At 36.8% G+C, this 14,080-nt stretch overlaps 1 protein-coding gene across 1 annotated transcript in view; it reads left to right on the forward strand.

The window, feature by feature from the left end:
• The first annotated feature begins 276 nt into the window (after positions 1–276).
• The window catches only part of pelo (pelota mRNA surveillance and ribosome rescue factor), a 495,594-nt gene continuing 481,790 nt past the window's right edge, over positions 277–14,080 (forward strand). Inside the window, exons 1-2 of the mRNA XM_089088867.1 lie at positions 277–337; positions 8,446–8,561. Of these exons, the coding sequence (XP_088944993.1) occupies positions 8,521–8,561 (41 nt within the window). The 5' untranslated portion in view covers positions 277–337; positions 8,446–8,520. The remainder of the gene's footprint in view (positions 338–8,445; positions 8,562–14,080) is intronic.

The following is a 14,080-nucleotide window of genomic DNA, read 5'->3' on the forward strand; positions in this document are numbered from 1 at the left end:
AGGATAAATGAACGAGATTTCCAATTCTCACCTTTCAGAGGTTTTGAATTAAGCGCTTCTTTCTTTTGATCTGACGGAGATTTGCACCTTTCTCTGGGGAGAAAAATTTAGCACGCCAGCGGACGACGTAGGTAAGTAGAATCAAGAAAAATGACTTCAGAGATCCGACGGACAAAAGAAAAACGATAACTATCTCCAAAGTACCGCGCATGGGTTCGCTGAGACAAGAGAAACACAGCTCAGGAGGAAAAACCGCAGGAATTTCAAAATAATGAAAAGGTGCCAAATCAACTAAAATTACTTTCAAAATTTAAAATCTAAATTTGCCTATGCTTTGGTAGGCCATTTTGAAGTACTGGGAATATCATCGGATCATTGTCATTCTAATAAAAATTACTATTAAGAAGACTTAGCCTACTTTGTTCATGATCCAACAAGATTATCAAACAGCTAGCCTAGAATAAGGTTCCCATTTGTTGGATAGATCTTCAGAGTCTTAGATGTTAAGTTACCATGAAAAGTTGGTATTAACGCACAATGGCTGCTCTTGAGAAAGAAACATATTAAGAAAACAATTCTTACTTCATAATAGGCTAGGTCTATGCAGAAAAATTGTAGTTAACACAATTGAAGCTACTTCCATTGTGATTTACTCCCCTCCCCCCCCCTCCATCTGTAAATATCTAGCCTAAGAGATATTTCTCCATGCATCACTTGTACTTCAACTGAATAGGCCACCTGTAGGCTAGGCCTAATTGAATCAATGCTGATCAAATCAATAAATGGATAAATACATTGGACATATATACTCAAGAGCTGCAATTGCGCATTAATTCCAAACTCTTTTATATCTCCTAAAGATGATTTTTTTTGGTAAATTTCTACCAAATCATATTATTGAGTTAGGAATTAAGTGAATACACCATTTGATGCCTTTTTTATGCTGATTACAAATATAATAATCATTTCTATCGGAAATGAATTTCAGCTCCCCCCCCCTCCTATATATGCCCATTCAGGGTTAGGTTAGGTTGTAGAAATATATAACCTGAATTGGCCTATATAGGAGGGGGGGGGGGGGCTGAAAATAATTTACCCAATAAAATATTACTATATTTTTAATCAGCCTAAAAAAAGGAACTGATTGGTATATTCAATTTATGCGTAAGTCAATAATATGATTTGGTATAACTTTACCTTTTTTTTAGATTTGTCAAAATATTTGGTAAATTTGCATGTGGCACAATAATTTAGCTAGGATGAAAATGAATACATCATTTCATGCTTTTTTTATGCTCTTTCATAATTCAATAATCACTTCTGTTGCTAATCGCATCTTGAGCCCTTAAAGGGGCCCCAAAGGTATTTCATATGCATTATGAAAGAGCATAAAAAACATCAAATGATGTTTTTACTTTCATCCTAGGTAAACTATATGGTCCACTGCAAAGTTACCATGAAATTTAACCCCCCCCACCCCCTTAATTTGCAATTATATACCCTGAATTGTTGATGGAAAATTTTTGTATTTCAAAATCCAGTGCTATTTTTGTAAACAGCATTCAAAAAACTTGAAACATTAAGAAAACAGTTTATATCTGTATTGCCCAATAAATAAGGTTTGAATTGTTACAAATAAATATTCTTGGAATATACTACTCTTGAACAACTTATTTATAAACTAGTGATTTTTTTTTTTAACAACTTTTCAATAACTTAACTACTGTTGATAACTTCTTTGTGTGGTTACAAAAATGAAATACCTTTGGGGCCCCTTTAAGGGCTCAAGATGCAATTTGTGACAGAAGGAACTATTGAATTATGAAAAAGCATAAGAAAAGCCATCAAATGATGTATTCACTTTCATCCTAGCTAAATAATTGTGCCACCTGCAAATTTACCAAATACTCTTAGCAAGTAGGCTTGGCTCAGGGGCGTTACTAGCCAAAATGTTTGGGGGAGGGGAGTGATTGATTTTACCAACTGGCTGATCATTTATACTGACTGTTTTCACCACTAATTAACATAATGCCCATTTCTAATATGAAATTTGGGATCACAATTCAGTCCAAGGAATCATAATCTGAGGAAGAATAGCTGCTTAGTTCTTTTCCCCATAAGAAGCATATGAACAATGCCATAATGACCTAGTGAAGAATAGAGCAATATATTAGGAGGAAGGTGATAAAATGATTTATATAGGCCTTCAAAAAGATCTCAGAAGTAAAAAATTGAAAAATTCAAATTAAAATACACAGATTCAAAAAAAAAAAAAAAAAAATACAACTATGTATCTTCAGTTAAAAATTCAAATGTCTTGGTTTGGAAGACAGCCAGACTTTCAGTCATCTATCCAGTTTCAGCTTGTCTATAATATCAGTCTTGCAGCACATCATGACAAGGTGATCCAAATGGTCATTGTGCACAAATGTGTCATGACCAGTTTCAGTTTCCTAAAACTTCTTTCTGCTGTGGCTAGAGTTGGTGTTGCGGTTGCAAACCACTGGTAAACTGACCAGAGAGTTGAGAATATGGATTTGACAGCATCTTTTTTTTGGAATAGTTCCTCAAAGGCAGGGGCATCCCAAGACTCATTTCATTGGGGGGGGGGGGGTGACCTTTGTAAATTTTACCAAATTGATACCTGATTTATGCCAAATTTTCTGCAGAAATCAAGAATTTTGCTAAAATTTCAGGCAATTTTGCAAAATTTCTGCTAAAATTTTTGCCTTTGGCAAATATTTTACCAAATTCCAAAACCGTTGGAGGGGCGGTGCACCCCCCCCCGCAGGACGCCCCTGCTTAAAGGTGGTGTGATTTGTGACTTTGTTGCTTTCAACCTCAGTCCTGGCCAAAAAGTGTTTGAAAGCCTTTAGCTCTAACATTAGTTCCATGAGATCTAAGCCTTTTCCAGGAAACATCTTCATGAGTTTAGAAAGGCTTTCATAGCTGTCATCCGTTTTGCCCAGTAAACTTTGATATGCTGGCCCCAGAAAAGATGAGTTGTTGTAGATTGGGACATCAAAGCCAGTCACTAGGGCTCTAAGGACACTGCAATGCTCCTTAGCATAGAATCATTTCCAGTCATCCAGCAGGTTGGCTCCAGAATTAGCAAATGCCTCTGAATAACAAGCAGGCAGATGTCCAGGATGGTGTTTAAGTTAGAAATCATCATTGGCTATTGAACCAAATTTCTGGCTTTGCTGGTTAAGTTGTTTCAGCAGTAAGATACAATGAAGAATTTGGAATTGGAATCCTTGATCTTTGACTGAATTATTTGGAATTGGAATCCTTGATCTTTGACTGAATTATTTGGAATTGGAATCCATGATCTTTGACTGAATTATTTGAGCAAGACTTTGGACTTATGTTAAATTTTGCTTGAAAGAGCAATGCTATCTATGAATAAATTCTACACATGCTTTACTATGTTCTATGTTCTTCATTTTACCAGATGAAAAATTGTGGTGCCATCCATAAAATCTGAACATATGTTGTTAAAACCATTGCATTAACCAACCAGGATTGAGATTTTGGTAGATGTCATGTCATTATTTTCATGTTCTTATAGAGAATAGTGGCACCATCCAGAAAATTACAGCATGAGTTGGTATAACTGTGGTTATTTTTTCTTTGGATATTTTGAGAAATAAAAATACATAGCTTGAAGTAAGGATTGTTTTCAGTAGAGTGCAACTTATGTTCTGGTCACTAGAAGGCCTTGGGGGTGTCAGCCCTAACCTAATCCTCTTAGATTAGTCTTGTTGTGGGTTTGAATTGGTTATTTGTTGCAATTTTTGGTCGTTCCAGGTTTCATCCATTTATTGATGGTGATTTATGGTAATTTTACACACAAAAAATTATTTGACTTCATTTCTGCTCATATTTGGTTTGCTGTAGCTCTTTACTTTTCTTTGAAAAAGTTTTTTTAAATTGATTATTCCAAGTTGTCTGATGGATGAAGTAAGAGCCCTACTTTAGACAAGACCTGTAGTGCTTCTTCAAGACATTTGGCAATTTGAATCAGAACTGTCAATCCTTCAGTGTATTGATCCATATTTTTATAGCACAGAAGGCTACCCTGTGATTGACTGAGAGCTCCTATTAGGCAGAGCTTTTGGTGGTGTAACCTTGTCATGGAAAAGGAAGTTTTTTTGGCTTTAATGTAATCTCATGGACTTGGGACTGTTCTAGTAATGGAGTCTTTTTTGTTAAGTTGTAACTGCAGACTTGTTGCTATGATTAATTAAAAAAAACTTTTTCCACAAAATAAGTTTTTCAAAGAAAAGTAAAGAACTCCATTAAACAAAAAATGAGTAAAAATAAAATAAAATAATCTACCAAGCATGAAACTACCACAAATCAGCATCAATAAATAAATGAAACCCAAAACGAACAGAAATTACAGTAAATAACAGAGTCAAACTCAAAACGAGCAGAAATTAACATAAGTTGGGCACAAAACCCCTATGCCTTCCCAAGAGCAGAACAAAATTTGCACTTAACTGAAAAAAATATAAATGTTTTTACTTTTATAACTTTAATAAATCAGATAATATAAACATTTTGATTACTAAATATCAGTATATGTATATTAAACTGACAATGCACATTCATTTGTGCAATGCAATGCACAGGTTTATATAGAAAGTTGTTGTAAAAATCATAGGCAGCGCGATTGCACTGCCTAAGTAAAGAACAATATTGTACTTAGGCAGCACAATCGCGCTGCCTATGATTTTACAACAACTTTCTATATAAACCTTATATGCCCCCAGGACATAACTTACAACCCTTGCACTGAGTCTTTTAAGGGGATTGTTATCCTCAGAAACAAAATCTCCGGAACGTTCAACTACGTTGAACAAAATGGATATCTCAAAATTTTGATTGGATGTGTTTGGGAAAATAATGGGCATGATAGGGGTGTTAGTCACTATCCAATCACTTTCAACTATTAAAAAAGGCACTAGCCCTTTCAATTTCCAATTGAATGAGCCCTTTTGAAGTTTTTTTGACAATGCTTTCAATAAAAACTGTATATGCCCCCAGGGCATAACTTACAGCCCTTGCCTTGAGGGCTTTGGGGGGGGAGGGATTCATCCTTAAAGACCTAATTTCCAAAACTTTCAACTATGTTGAATAAAATGGCTATCCAAAAATTTTGATTGGATCTGTTTGGGGAAAAGGTGGGCGTGAGAGGGGGGTTAGTTGCCCTCAAATCACTTTCGACTGTTAAAAAGGGCAGTAGCCCTTTGAATTTCAAACCAAATGAGCCCTTTTTCAAGTTTCTACAACAAAGATTTCAATAAAAACCTTATATGCCCCCCTAGGCATAACTTATAACCCTTGGCGTGAAGACTGTGGGAGGAGTGTCCTGCTCAAAGGTATAATTTCCTGAACTTTGAATGTTGTGGGACAAATTGGCTATCTAAAATTTTTTATTGGATGTGTGTGGGGAACTGGTGGGCATGGAAGGGGTTTTAGTTGCCTTCCAATCACTTTCAACTATTAAAAAGGGCACTAGCCATTTCAACTTCCAATCGAATGAGCCCTTTTTGAAGTTTCTATGACAATTCGTTCTATAAAAACCTTATATGTCCCAAGGGCATAACTTACAACCCTTGCCCTGAGGGCTGTGAAGGGGCTGTCAGCCTCAAAGACCTAATTTCCAGAACTTAAAACTATGTTGAATAAAATGGCTATCTAAAAATTTTGATTGGATCTGTTTGGGGAAAAGGTGGTCATGAGAGGGGGGTTAGTTGCCCTCAAATCACTTTCGACTGTTAAAAAGGGCAGTAGCCCTTTGAATTTCAAACCAAATGAGCCCTTTTTCAAGTTTCTACAACAAAGATTTCAATAAAAACCTTATATGCCCCCCTAGGCATAACTTATAACCCTTGGCGTGAAGACTGTGGGAGGAGTGTCCTGCTCAAAGGTATAATTTCCTGAATTTTGAATATTGTGGGACAAATTGACTATCTCAAATTTTTTTTGGATGTGTTTGGGGAAAAGGTGGGCGTGGAAGGGGTGTTAGTTACGTTCTAATCACTTTCGAATATTAAAAAGGGAACTAGTCATTTCAATTTCCAATGGAATGAGCCCTTTTTGAAGTTTCTACGACAAGTCGTTCTATAAAAACCTTATATGCCCCCAGGGCATAACTTACAACCCTTGCCCTGAGGGCTGTGGGAGGGGGGGGGTGTCATCCTCAAAGACCTAATTTCCAGAACTTAAAACTATGTTGAATAAAATGGCTATCTAAAATTTTTGATTGGATATGTTTGGGGAAAAGGTGGGCGTGAGATGGGGGTTAGTTGCCCTCCAATCACTTTCAACTATTAAAAAGGGCACTAGCCCTTTGAATTTCCAATGAATGAGCCCTTTTTCAAGTTTCTACGACAACGCTTTCTATAAAAACCTTATATGCCCCCAGGGCATAACTTAAAACACTTTAATTTCTGTATTACATTTTGCAATTGCCTAAATTCACAATTCAGAGCTGATTATGGTCCATGCTGGATCTGTTCTGCTCTGTCAATGATGGCAACTTCTGATGAGTCATTGTATTACTGACCCAGTGATATGCTGTGGGAGACTTTTGTTTGAGAGGTATAATAAGCCCACTCAGTCACCATGTTCACAAGGTAGGTATGTTCCCATGAAACCATTATCCAGTGGTGTAAAACTGACAGATCTGCAAAAACGAAATTCAGTTCAATTTTGAATTGAGTGTGCAATGTGATTGAGCATGACAAGTAGCATCAGACTGCACTCCACATGTTCTTGTGGAGATCTGGCTTTATATAATAGCTGGAAGGAATGTCACAGCACCACTTCTGGGCTGATTTTTTGACTCTTGACTTGAGAGATGCAGTAGTGGATGATGTCACAATTTCATCTTTTAGGCTATTCCAGTTATTAACAGTAAATTGGGTGAAATGTTTTGGGCATATTCTTGTCTTTACTGCTTGCTTGGCTAGCTTATGCAGTTTGTCATTTCTTACAAGGATGATGGTAATTCAGTTATTCCTGCACCAAAAATGGTTCTTAGTGATTTGCCCCAAGGAACCAGGCGGTGCCCTGTTTTATAAAACTCATATATAAATGATTGTAAACAGTTTTTTAAAGAGTATAATAATAATGTATGCTTAATGTATGCTGATAATGAACTTAATTAAAAAAAACTACAAAGTTACTTAAACTGTCTCTCTCTTACTGGGCTTCTGACTGGAAACTAGAATTTTACCCCAATAAATGTGAAATTATACACATTTGGCTGCAAAACACCCACAGTAAATTTTACTTGAATAGTTCAAATGATTTTGACACGTTCTTAAAAGCAATGAGAGCAATCTGGTGGTCATTTTAAACTCAGTTCTTAAATTCTACACTTGCATTTTGAACCTAGTCAAGGAAACTAAAAAATCACTATCTATGATTAAACCCGCTATGGCCTCTACAAGTGTTATACTAATTAGAGATTTATATATGGACCTTGTCAGATCCGAAATAGAGTTTTGAGCTGTAATTGCTCACTCTAAATTCAGGATAGACATGGATGGTGTAGAATCTGTCCAAAGACATGGCAAAAATTCCTATTAAACTTAAGTATCTTCAGTGTGATGAAAGGCTGAGAAAAGTAAAATTGTCAGTCATGACCTTCATAAAAAACGAAAAGATTGTTTTGGTCTTGAAATTAATGCAGACAAAAGTTTTGCACAATTATATTTTTACTTCTGTCCTGTCAAGCACCACTTGAGGTCACTCCTAGAATATGCAGAGAAGTTTTGTTAGAGCAGAGGCCATAGTAATTAGTATACTCAACAGATATTCCAGCATGGAATGGTTTTTGCAGCTCTACTATTAGGCTAGTGCAACTTCAATTAGCAATTTCAAGAAAGGTCTTCATGAAAATTGATTCCATGCTGGTGTTTTCGATGGGAGTCCTCTAAGTAAGCATCTAATAAATCTTCAGAGTTAGCAAGAATTTTTACGGGATTTATTTATCTCCCTAAAGTGAGATTAAGGTAAATAAGTGTACTACTTCTGCAGTATGTTTGCTGTTTTTTGCTAGTTTATTGTATGCTGCTTATACTGTCCGATTGCATTAGCTGTAGTGAGTTCAAAGATTAAAAAAAAAGAAAATAATAATGTTTGCTGAAGTCTTAGCAGATGATTTGATACTTCGTAATTTGGTCTTAAGACGGCTTTGGTGTAGAATTTCCAACATATTTTTGGATTTGGAATTGAACATTTCTGGGTGTATTTGAGACCTGCTTTGCTTATTTTCCTAATTAAAGCAAAGCATTTGACTAAGCTACTACTATTACTACAAACAATTCGCTGCTCACAAAGCCGCCTGAGACCAAAAGAATTGCGCACACCCATTAAATCATTCAAAAATGATGGGCATCCTTTGTTTAATTTTTACTTGTTTTCCAGGACTGCTAGTACTAATATATCCTTTGTTAAAAGGAAGAATTGGTTTTTATATTCAAAGGAAGGGCTTACCCAATTATGAAGCTCTGCCATAAATCAGTCGAAGTTAATGGACCAGGGTAAGTTTTTTGCCTTTTTTTTTGCTGTACAAACACAACAATTACATGTTTTAATACATACTGTTCAGTTTTTCCTTAGGACTTTTTTCTTGGTTATACAGTTAATATATAAAAAAAGATAAAAAAAACGAAGGTTATCTAGCTTGACCCAGCAAAACTGTAGAATTAATTATGAAAACTTAAATAAGAACACAAGGGATATTTGTTTATTTTCTTCATTTCATAATAGGGTTAAAGATGAAAGAACATAATTTGTGAAACACAATAGATATTTTACTTACAAAAAAAGAACTTGTCTATGATTTATCTATATACAAATGTAGCCACGGGCGTAGGCAGCATTAGGCAGCATATTGTCTAGGGGGGGGGTGCAGTCAATAGTGTGATGGAGTTTTATCAACTACTTTTTCCAAACCATCTGCTTTTTCAGCCATATCTAATGTAAATTTGAAGGTCTAGGGGGGGCAGCTGCCCCCCTACGTCCATCATTTCATCGAACACACCCAATCAAAATTTTGAGATAGCCATTTTGTTCAGTGTAGTCGAAAGGTCTGGAATTAGTGTCTTTGAGGGTGCCCCCCCAACACACACACAGCCCTAAGGACAAGGGTTGTAAGTTATGCCCCAAGGGCATATAAGGTTATTATGGAAAGGGTGGTCGTATAAACCTTGGAAGAGGCTCATTGGATTGGAAATCAGAAGTTCTAGTTCCCTTTTTAACGGTCAAAGTGATCGGAGGGCAGCTACCCCACCCCAACGTCATATTTTCCCCAAATGCATCCAATTGAAATTTTTAGACAGCCGTTTGTTCAAAAATAATGCTCCTTTGCAAACTTCAATACTAAGGCAAACGTATTACATAACAAGGCCTTTGGGGTTAACTCACCCCCCCCCCCCAGAGTGTGGGGGCAAGAGTTGTAATTTATACCCCAGGGGCATATAAGGTTTTTATGCAAGGGTGGTGGTGTAACTTTGAAGGAGGCTTATTTGATTTGAAAAGTATAGTTCTAGTTCCCTTTTAAGAGTCAGACTTGATGGAGGGCAACTAACCCCCTCACCCCTCCCTGACATTCTCTTTTCCCCAAACGTGTTCGATCAAAATTGTGAGATAGCCATGATGTTACCAATAGTCCAAAGAGCATATAACCATGTCTTCAGAGTGGGCACAGCCCCCCCCCAGAGCCAAGGGGCAAGGGTTGTAAGTTATAAGTATAAGTTATGTAATTTGAAGGTCTAGGGGGTGGGGCAGCAGCCCCCCTACATCCATCATTTCCTTGAACACACCCAATCAAAATTTTGAGATAGCCATTTTGTTCAGTGTAGCTGAAAGGTTCGGAATTAGTGTCTTTGAGGGTGCCCCCTCCCCCCCAACACACAGCCCTAAGGACAAGGGTTGTAAGTTATGCCCCAAGGGCATATAAGGTTATTATGGAAAGGGTGGTCGTATAAACCTTGGAAGAGGCTCATTGGATTGGAAATCAGAAGTTCTAGTTCCCCTTTTAACGGTCAAAGTGATCGGAGGGCAGCTACCCCACCCCAACGTCATATTTTCCCCAAATGCATCCAATTGAAATTTTTAGACAGCCGTTTGTTCAAAAATAATGCTCCTTTGCAAACTTCAATACTAAGGTAAACGTATTACATAACAAGGCCTTTGGGGTTAACACAACCCCCCCCCCCCAACAGAATGTGGGGGCAAGAGTTGTAATTTATACCCCAGGGGCATATAAGGTTTTTATGCAAGGGTGGTGGTGTAACTTTAGAGGAGGCTCATTTGATTTGAAAAGTATAGTTCTAGTTCCTTTTAAGAGTCAGACTTAATGGAGGGCAAATAACCCCCTCCCCCCTCCCTGACATCCTCTTTTCCCCAAACGTGTTCGATCAAAATTGTGAGATAGCCATGATGTTACCAATAGTCCAAAGAGCATATAACCATGTCTTCAGAGTGGGCAAAGTCCCCCCCCCCCCGAGCCCAGGGACAAGGGTTGTAAGTTATGCCCTGTGGCTTATAAAGTTTGTATGGAACGGGTTGTCATATAAACTTTGGATCGGATGGGGCTTATTTGACTTGAAGTCGGAAGTTTTAGTGCCCATTTTAAGAGTCAAAAGTGAATGGAGGGCAATCAGCCCCTTCCCCAAAATTCCAAATCAAATCCGATCAAAATTTTAAAAGAGCTATTTTGTTCAGCTTTGTTGAAAGATCTAGTAACTATGTTTTTGGGGATGTCAACCTCCCCAAAGTTCTTAGGGCAAGAACTGTAAGTTAATACGGATTGTCAGAAGGGTGTAACTCAGGAATGACTGAGTATATTAATTTGAAACTTTAAGGAATGATAAGGGAAATGATTAAAAAGGCAATATATTCCTGCTACCAATGCTACTACAACTATCACCACACTACTCCATTTGCAATATTGAGGGGAAATTTGAAGTAGAACCATTTGTGCACGAATATTGTCGAAAGAGGGTATTTCAAGAATTGATTCGGGTATTGAGTTGGAACTTTCAAAGAATGCTTAAAGGGGAAGATCATCCAAGCAAAAGGCAGTACGTGCACACTACTTCTAATGCTACTATCATTGCTACATTTACTATTACTACTACTACTTCAACTACTACTTCTATTGCAACTACTTGTAAGGCAAAGAGTATTGAGAGGAAAATTTCAAGAAGTGTATGAACATACAGGTTATCGAAAGGGCATGTCAGCAATGTCATAGCAATGGCTCATTGTATTAAGTTGAAACTTTCAGGACTTGGTGGGAGGGATGTTCTACTGACCAAAAGGCAATATGTTAATTCTACTGCTGCTACTAGTATTGCCGCTATTATCAATGCATAACAGCGGTAGTACTAGTAGCATCAATACTACTACTGTGACTGCTATTACAATTGTGCCTAAGGGTATGAACTTGAAATTTTCAAGGCGTTTTGAGGGGGAAAAGTGAACTGAATCACAACATGCCGTTATTATGCAGGTTTTCAAAAGGGCTAACATCAATATCTTAGGAACAGTTTGGTGTGTGAAGTTGAAACTAACAAGGCTTGTTGTGGGGGATGTTCAACTAACCAGAAGAAAATATTTGCATCCTAATGCTACTGCTTCCACTCCATACTACTACTATTGCTACTATTATTACCACTACTGCTACTGCCACTAAAGCTAAGACTACTAGTATTAATTCTACTGCTACTACTACAACTGCTAGTAAAACTAAGAGAATTAAGGCGAAAAATTTGGGATAAATTGAAACTGTATGAAACTAAATCGAAATATCATTATGCCCACGCAGGTTGTCAAGAGCACATATCAGAAATGCTTCAGGAACGACTGATAGTATTAAGTTGAAACCTTCAGTGTGTGTTTGAAGAGGATGTTGAAGAAACCAAAGGTGCTATTCGCATACTGCTACTAATGCTACTACAACTATTGCTACTACACAAGTTAAAAGTATTAAGGTGAAGCTTTTAAGGAATATTTTGGTGGATGCTGAACTAAATCAAAACAAACTATGAGCTTGTGGACTTTCATAAAGGTGACAAAGCAATATCTTAAGAACGGCTTACGTTATTAAGTTAGACCTTTAAGGGTAATTTGTGGCTGATTTTAAACTAGACAGAAGGCGCTATGTGTATACTATTAATACTACCACTACAGTGGCCGCAACTAATGACCCTGAGGATATTAAGTTGAAACTGTTAGGGAAATTTTAGGGGGAGTTTCAATTAGACAAAGAAAACTGTATGCATGCAGGTTTCCCAAAGGGCATATAAGAAATATCAGAGGCAGTACCTCTCTATAATAGCTAGAAATATCGTTGAATCTTTTAAAGGAGATAATTCGATCCAAAATTAAAAGTTATAGTGCGCTTTTTAAGATTAAAAAGATATTAGCGGTCGAACTGCCCTTCTCCCAAGCTCATTCATTTTCCAAACTCATCCAGTTAAAATTTTGAGATAGTTATTTTGTTGAGCATAGTTGAACGGTGCAGTAACTATGTCTCTAGGGTTATTAGCTTTGTCAATCCCCCACAATTACGCAATTACCCCAATATGTTGTAAAACTAAATGTTGCTTTAAAATAAAATCAAAAGGCATTTTGTGTACGGTTGCCAATCAGACGCCTCAGCAATATATCGAGAATGACGGGGGTTGTTAAGTTGAAACTATCGGAGCTACTATTATTACTACTTATCCTCTTACAATTTAAATAAATGAAAAGAGTGCAAGTGTATCCAGGTTGTCAAAGATAGAATCTTTTGAGAATTATATTAAGTTTTATTTTTCAGGTCAACTTGAGGAGATATAAAATAAAATTAAGAAATGCCATTTGTGTCAGGATTAAACATTTCTGAAAAGTTTCTCCTACATACAATTAGCAAGCCAAATTATGTATTCTTATAGAACAAAAAACGAAAAGATATGAAATGTTATTTTTCCCCTCGAAATAGACTATGTCAATAAAAAACGAAAAGAAATTAATTCAACAAACATTTTCCACAATTTAAGTTTTTCAGAGAAAAGTAAAGAGCTCCCATTAAATGAAGATTGAGCAGAATTAATGTCAAATAATCTTCCAAGTGTCAAATAATCTTCCAAATAATCACCATCAACAAATAAATGAAACCCAAAACAAACAGAAATTACAATAAATAACCGATTCAAACTCAAAACTAGCAAAAATTAATATGAGTAGGGCTGACAAACCCTATACCTTCTCAAAACCAGAACATAATTTGCGCTTTACTGAAAAAACAAAAACAAATGAACGTGGACTGTCAGGCTAATATACATATACTGATATTTATTCCTTAAAGTTTCAGGAATTTTTTATTTATTTAAGTCAAAAAAGTAAAAACCTTTAGAATGTATTTTTTTTTTTGCAGTAAAGTGTAAATTATGTATGTAGTCCTGAGAAGGCATGGGGGTTGTCAGCACTACTCATTTTAAGTTTTTCTCGTTTTGAGTTTGACCTCAGTTGGTGCTCGTTTGATTGGAAACTGGAAGTTATAGCTCCCTTTTAAGAGTCAAGATGTGATTTGAGGGCAACCAGCCCCTCCCCTCATGCCCCATACCCCATGCCAGATATATTTTCTTCAGCATTGTTGAAAGGTCCAGTGATTATTCCCTTAGTGATGTCAACCCCCCCCTCCCCCTCCCACAGCCCTTAGGGCAAGGGCTGTAATTTCGATAATTCGTTCATTGTTTAGATAGAATATATATTATTGAGAAAGGTATTCATGTTATACCTTTGCTGTCCCAAAATTAGAAGGGCATTCAAGCGAGCCTTTCAGGGGAATGTTGAGGGGATTGTTGAACTAAATCAAAACACGTTGTACATGGGTTGTCAAAAAGGGCGCAACTCCGGAATGACAGGGTATATTAATTTGGAGCTTTCAGGAAATAAAAAAGGAGATGATCAATTGAAACTTCCAGGACTTCATGAGGGGGATGTTCAACATGAACAAAAGGCAACATGTTAATACTACTGCTGCTAATAGTGCTAGTGCTATTACGGT

The sequence above is a fragment of the Artemia sp. Qi Xiang Cuo genome, chromosome 5 (genome assembly GCF_049724085.1).
Source record: "Artemia sp. Qi Xiang Cuo chromosome 5, ASM4972408v1, whole genome shotgun sequence".
NCBI classification, from domain to species: domain Eukaryota; kingdom Metazoa; phylum Arthropoda; class Branchiopoda; order Anostraca; family Artemiidae; genus Artemia; species Artemia sp. Qi Xiang Cuo.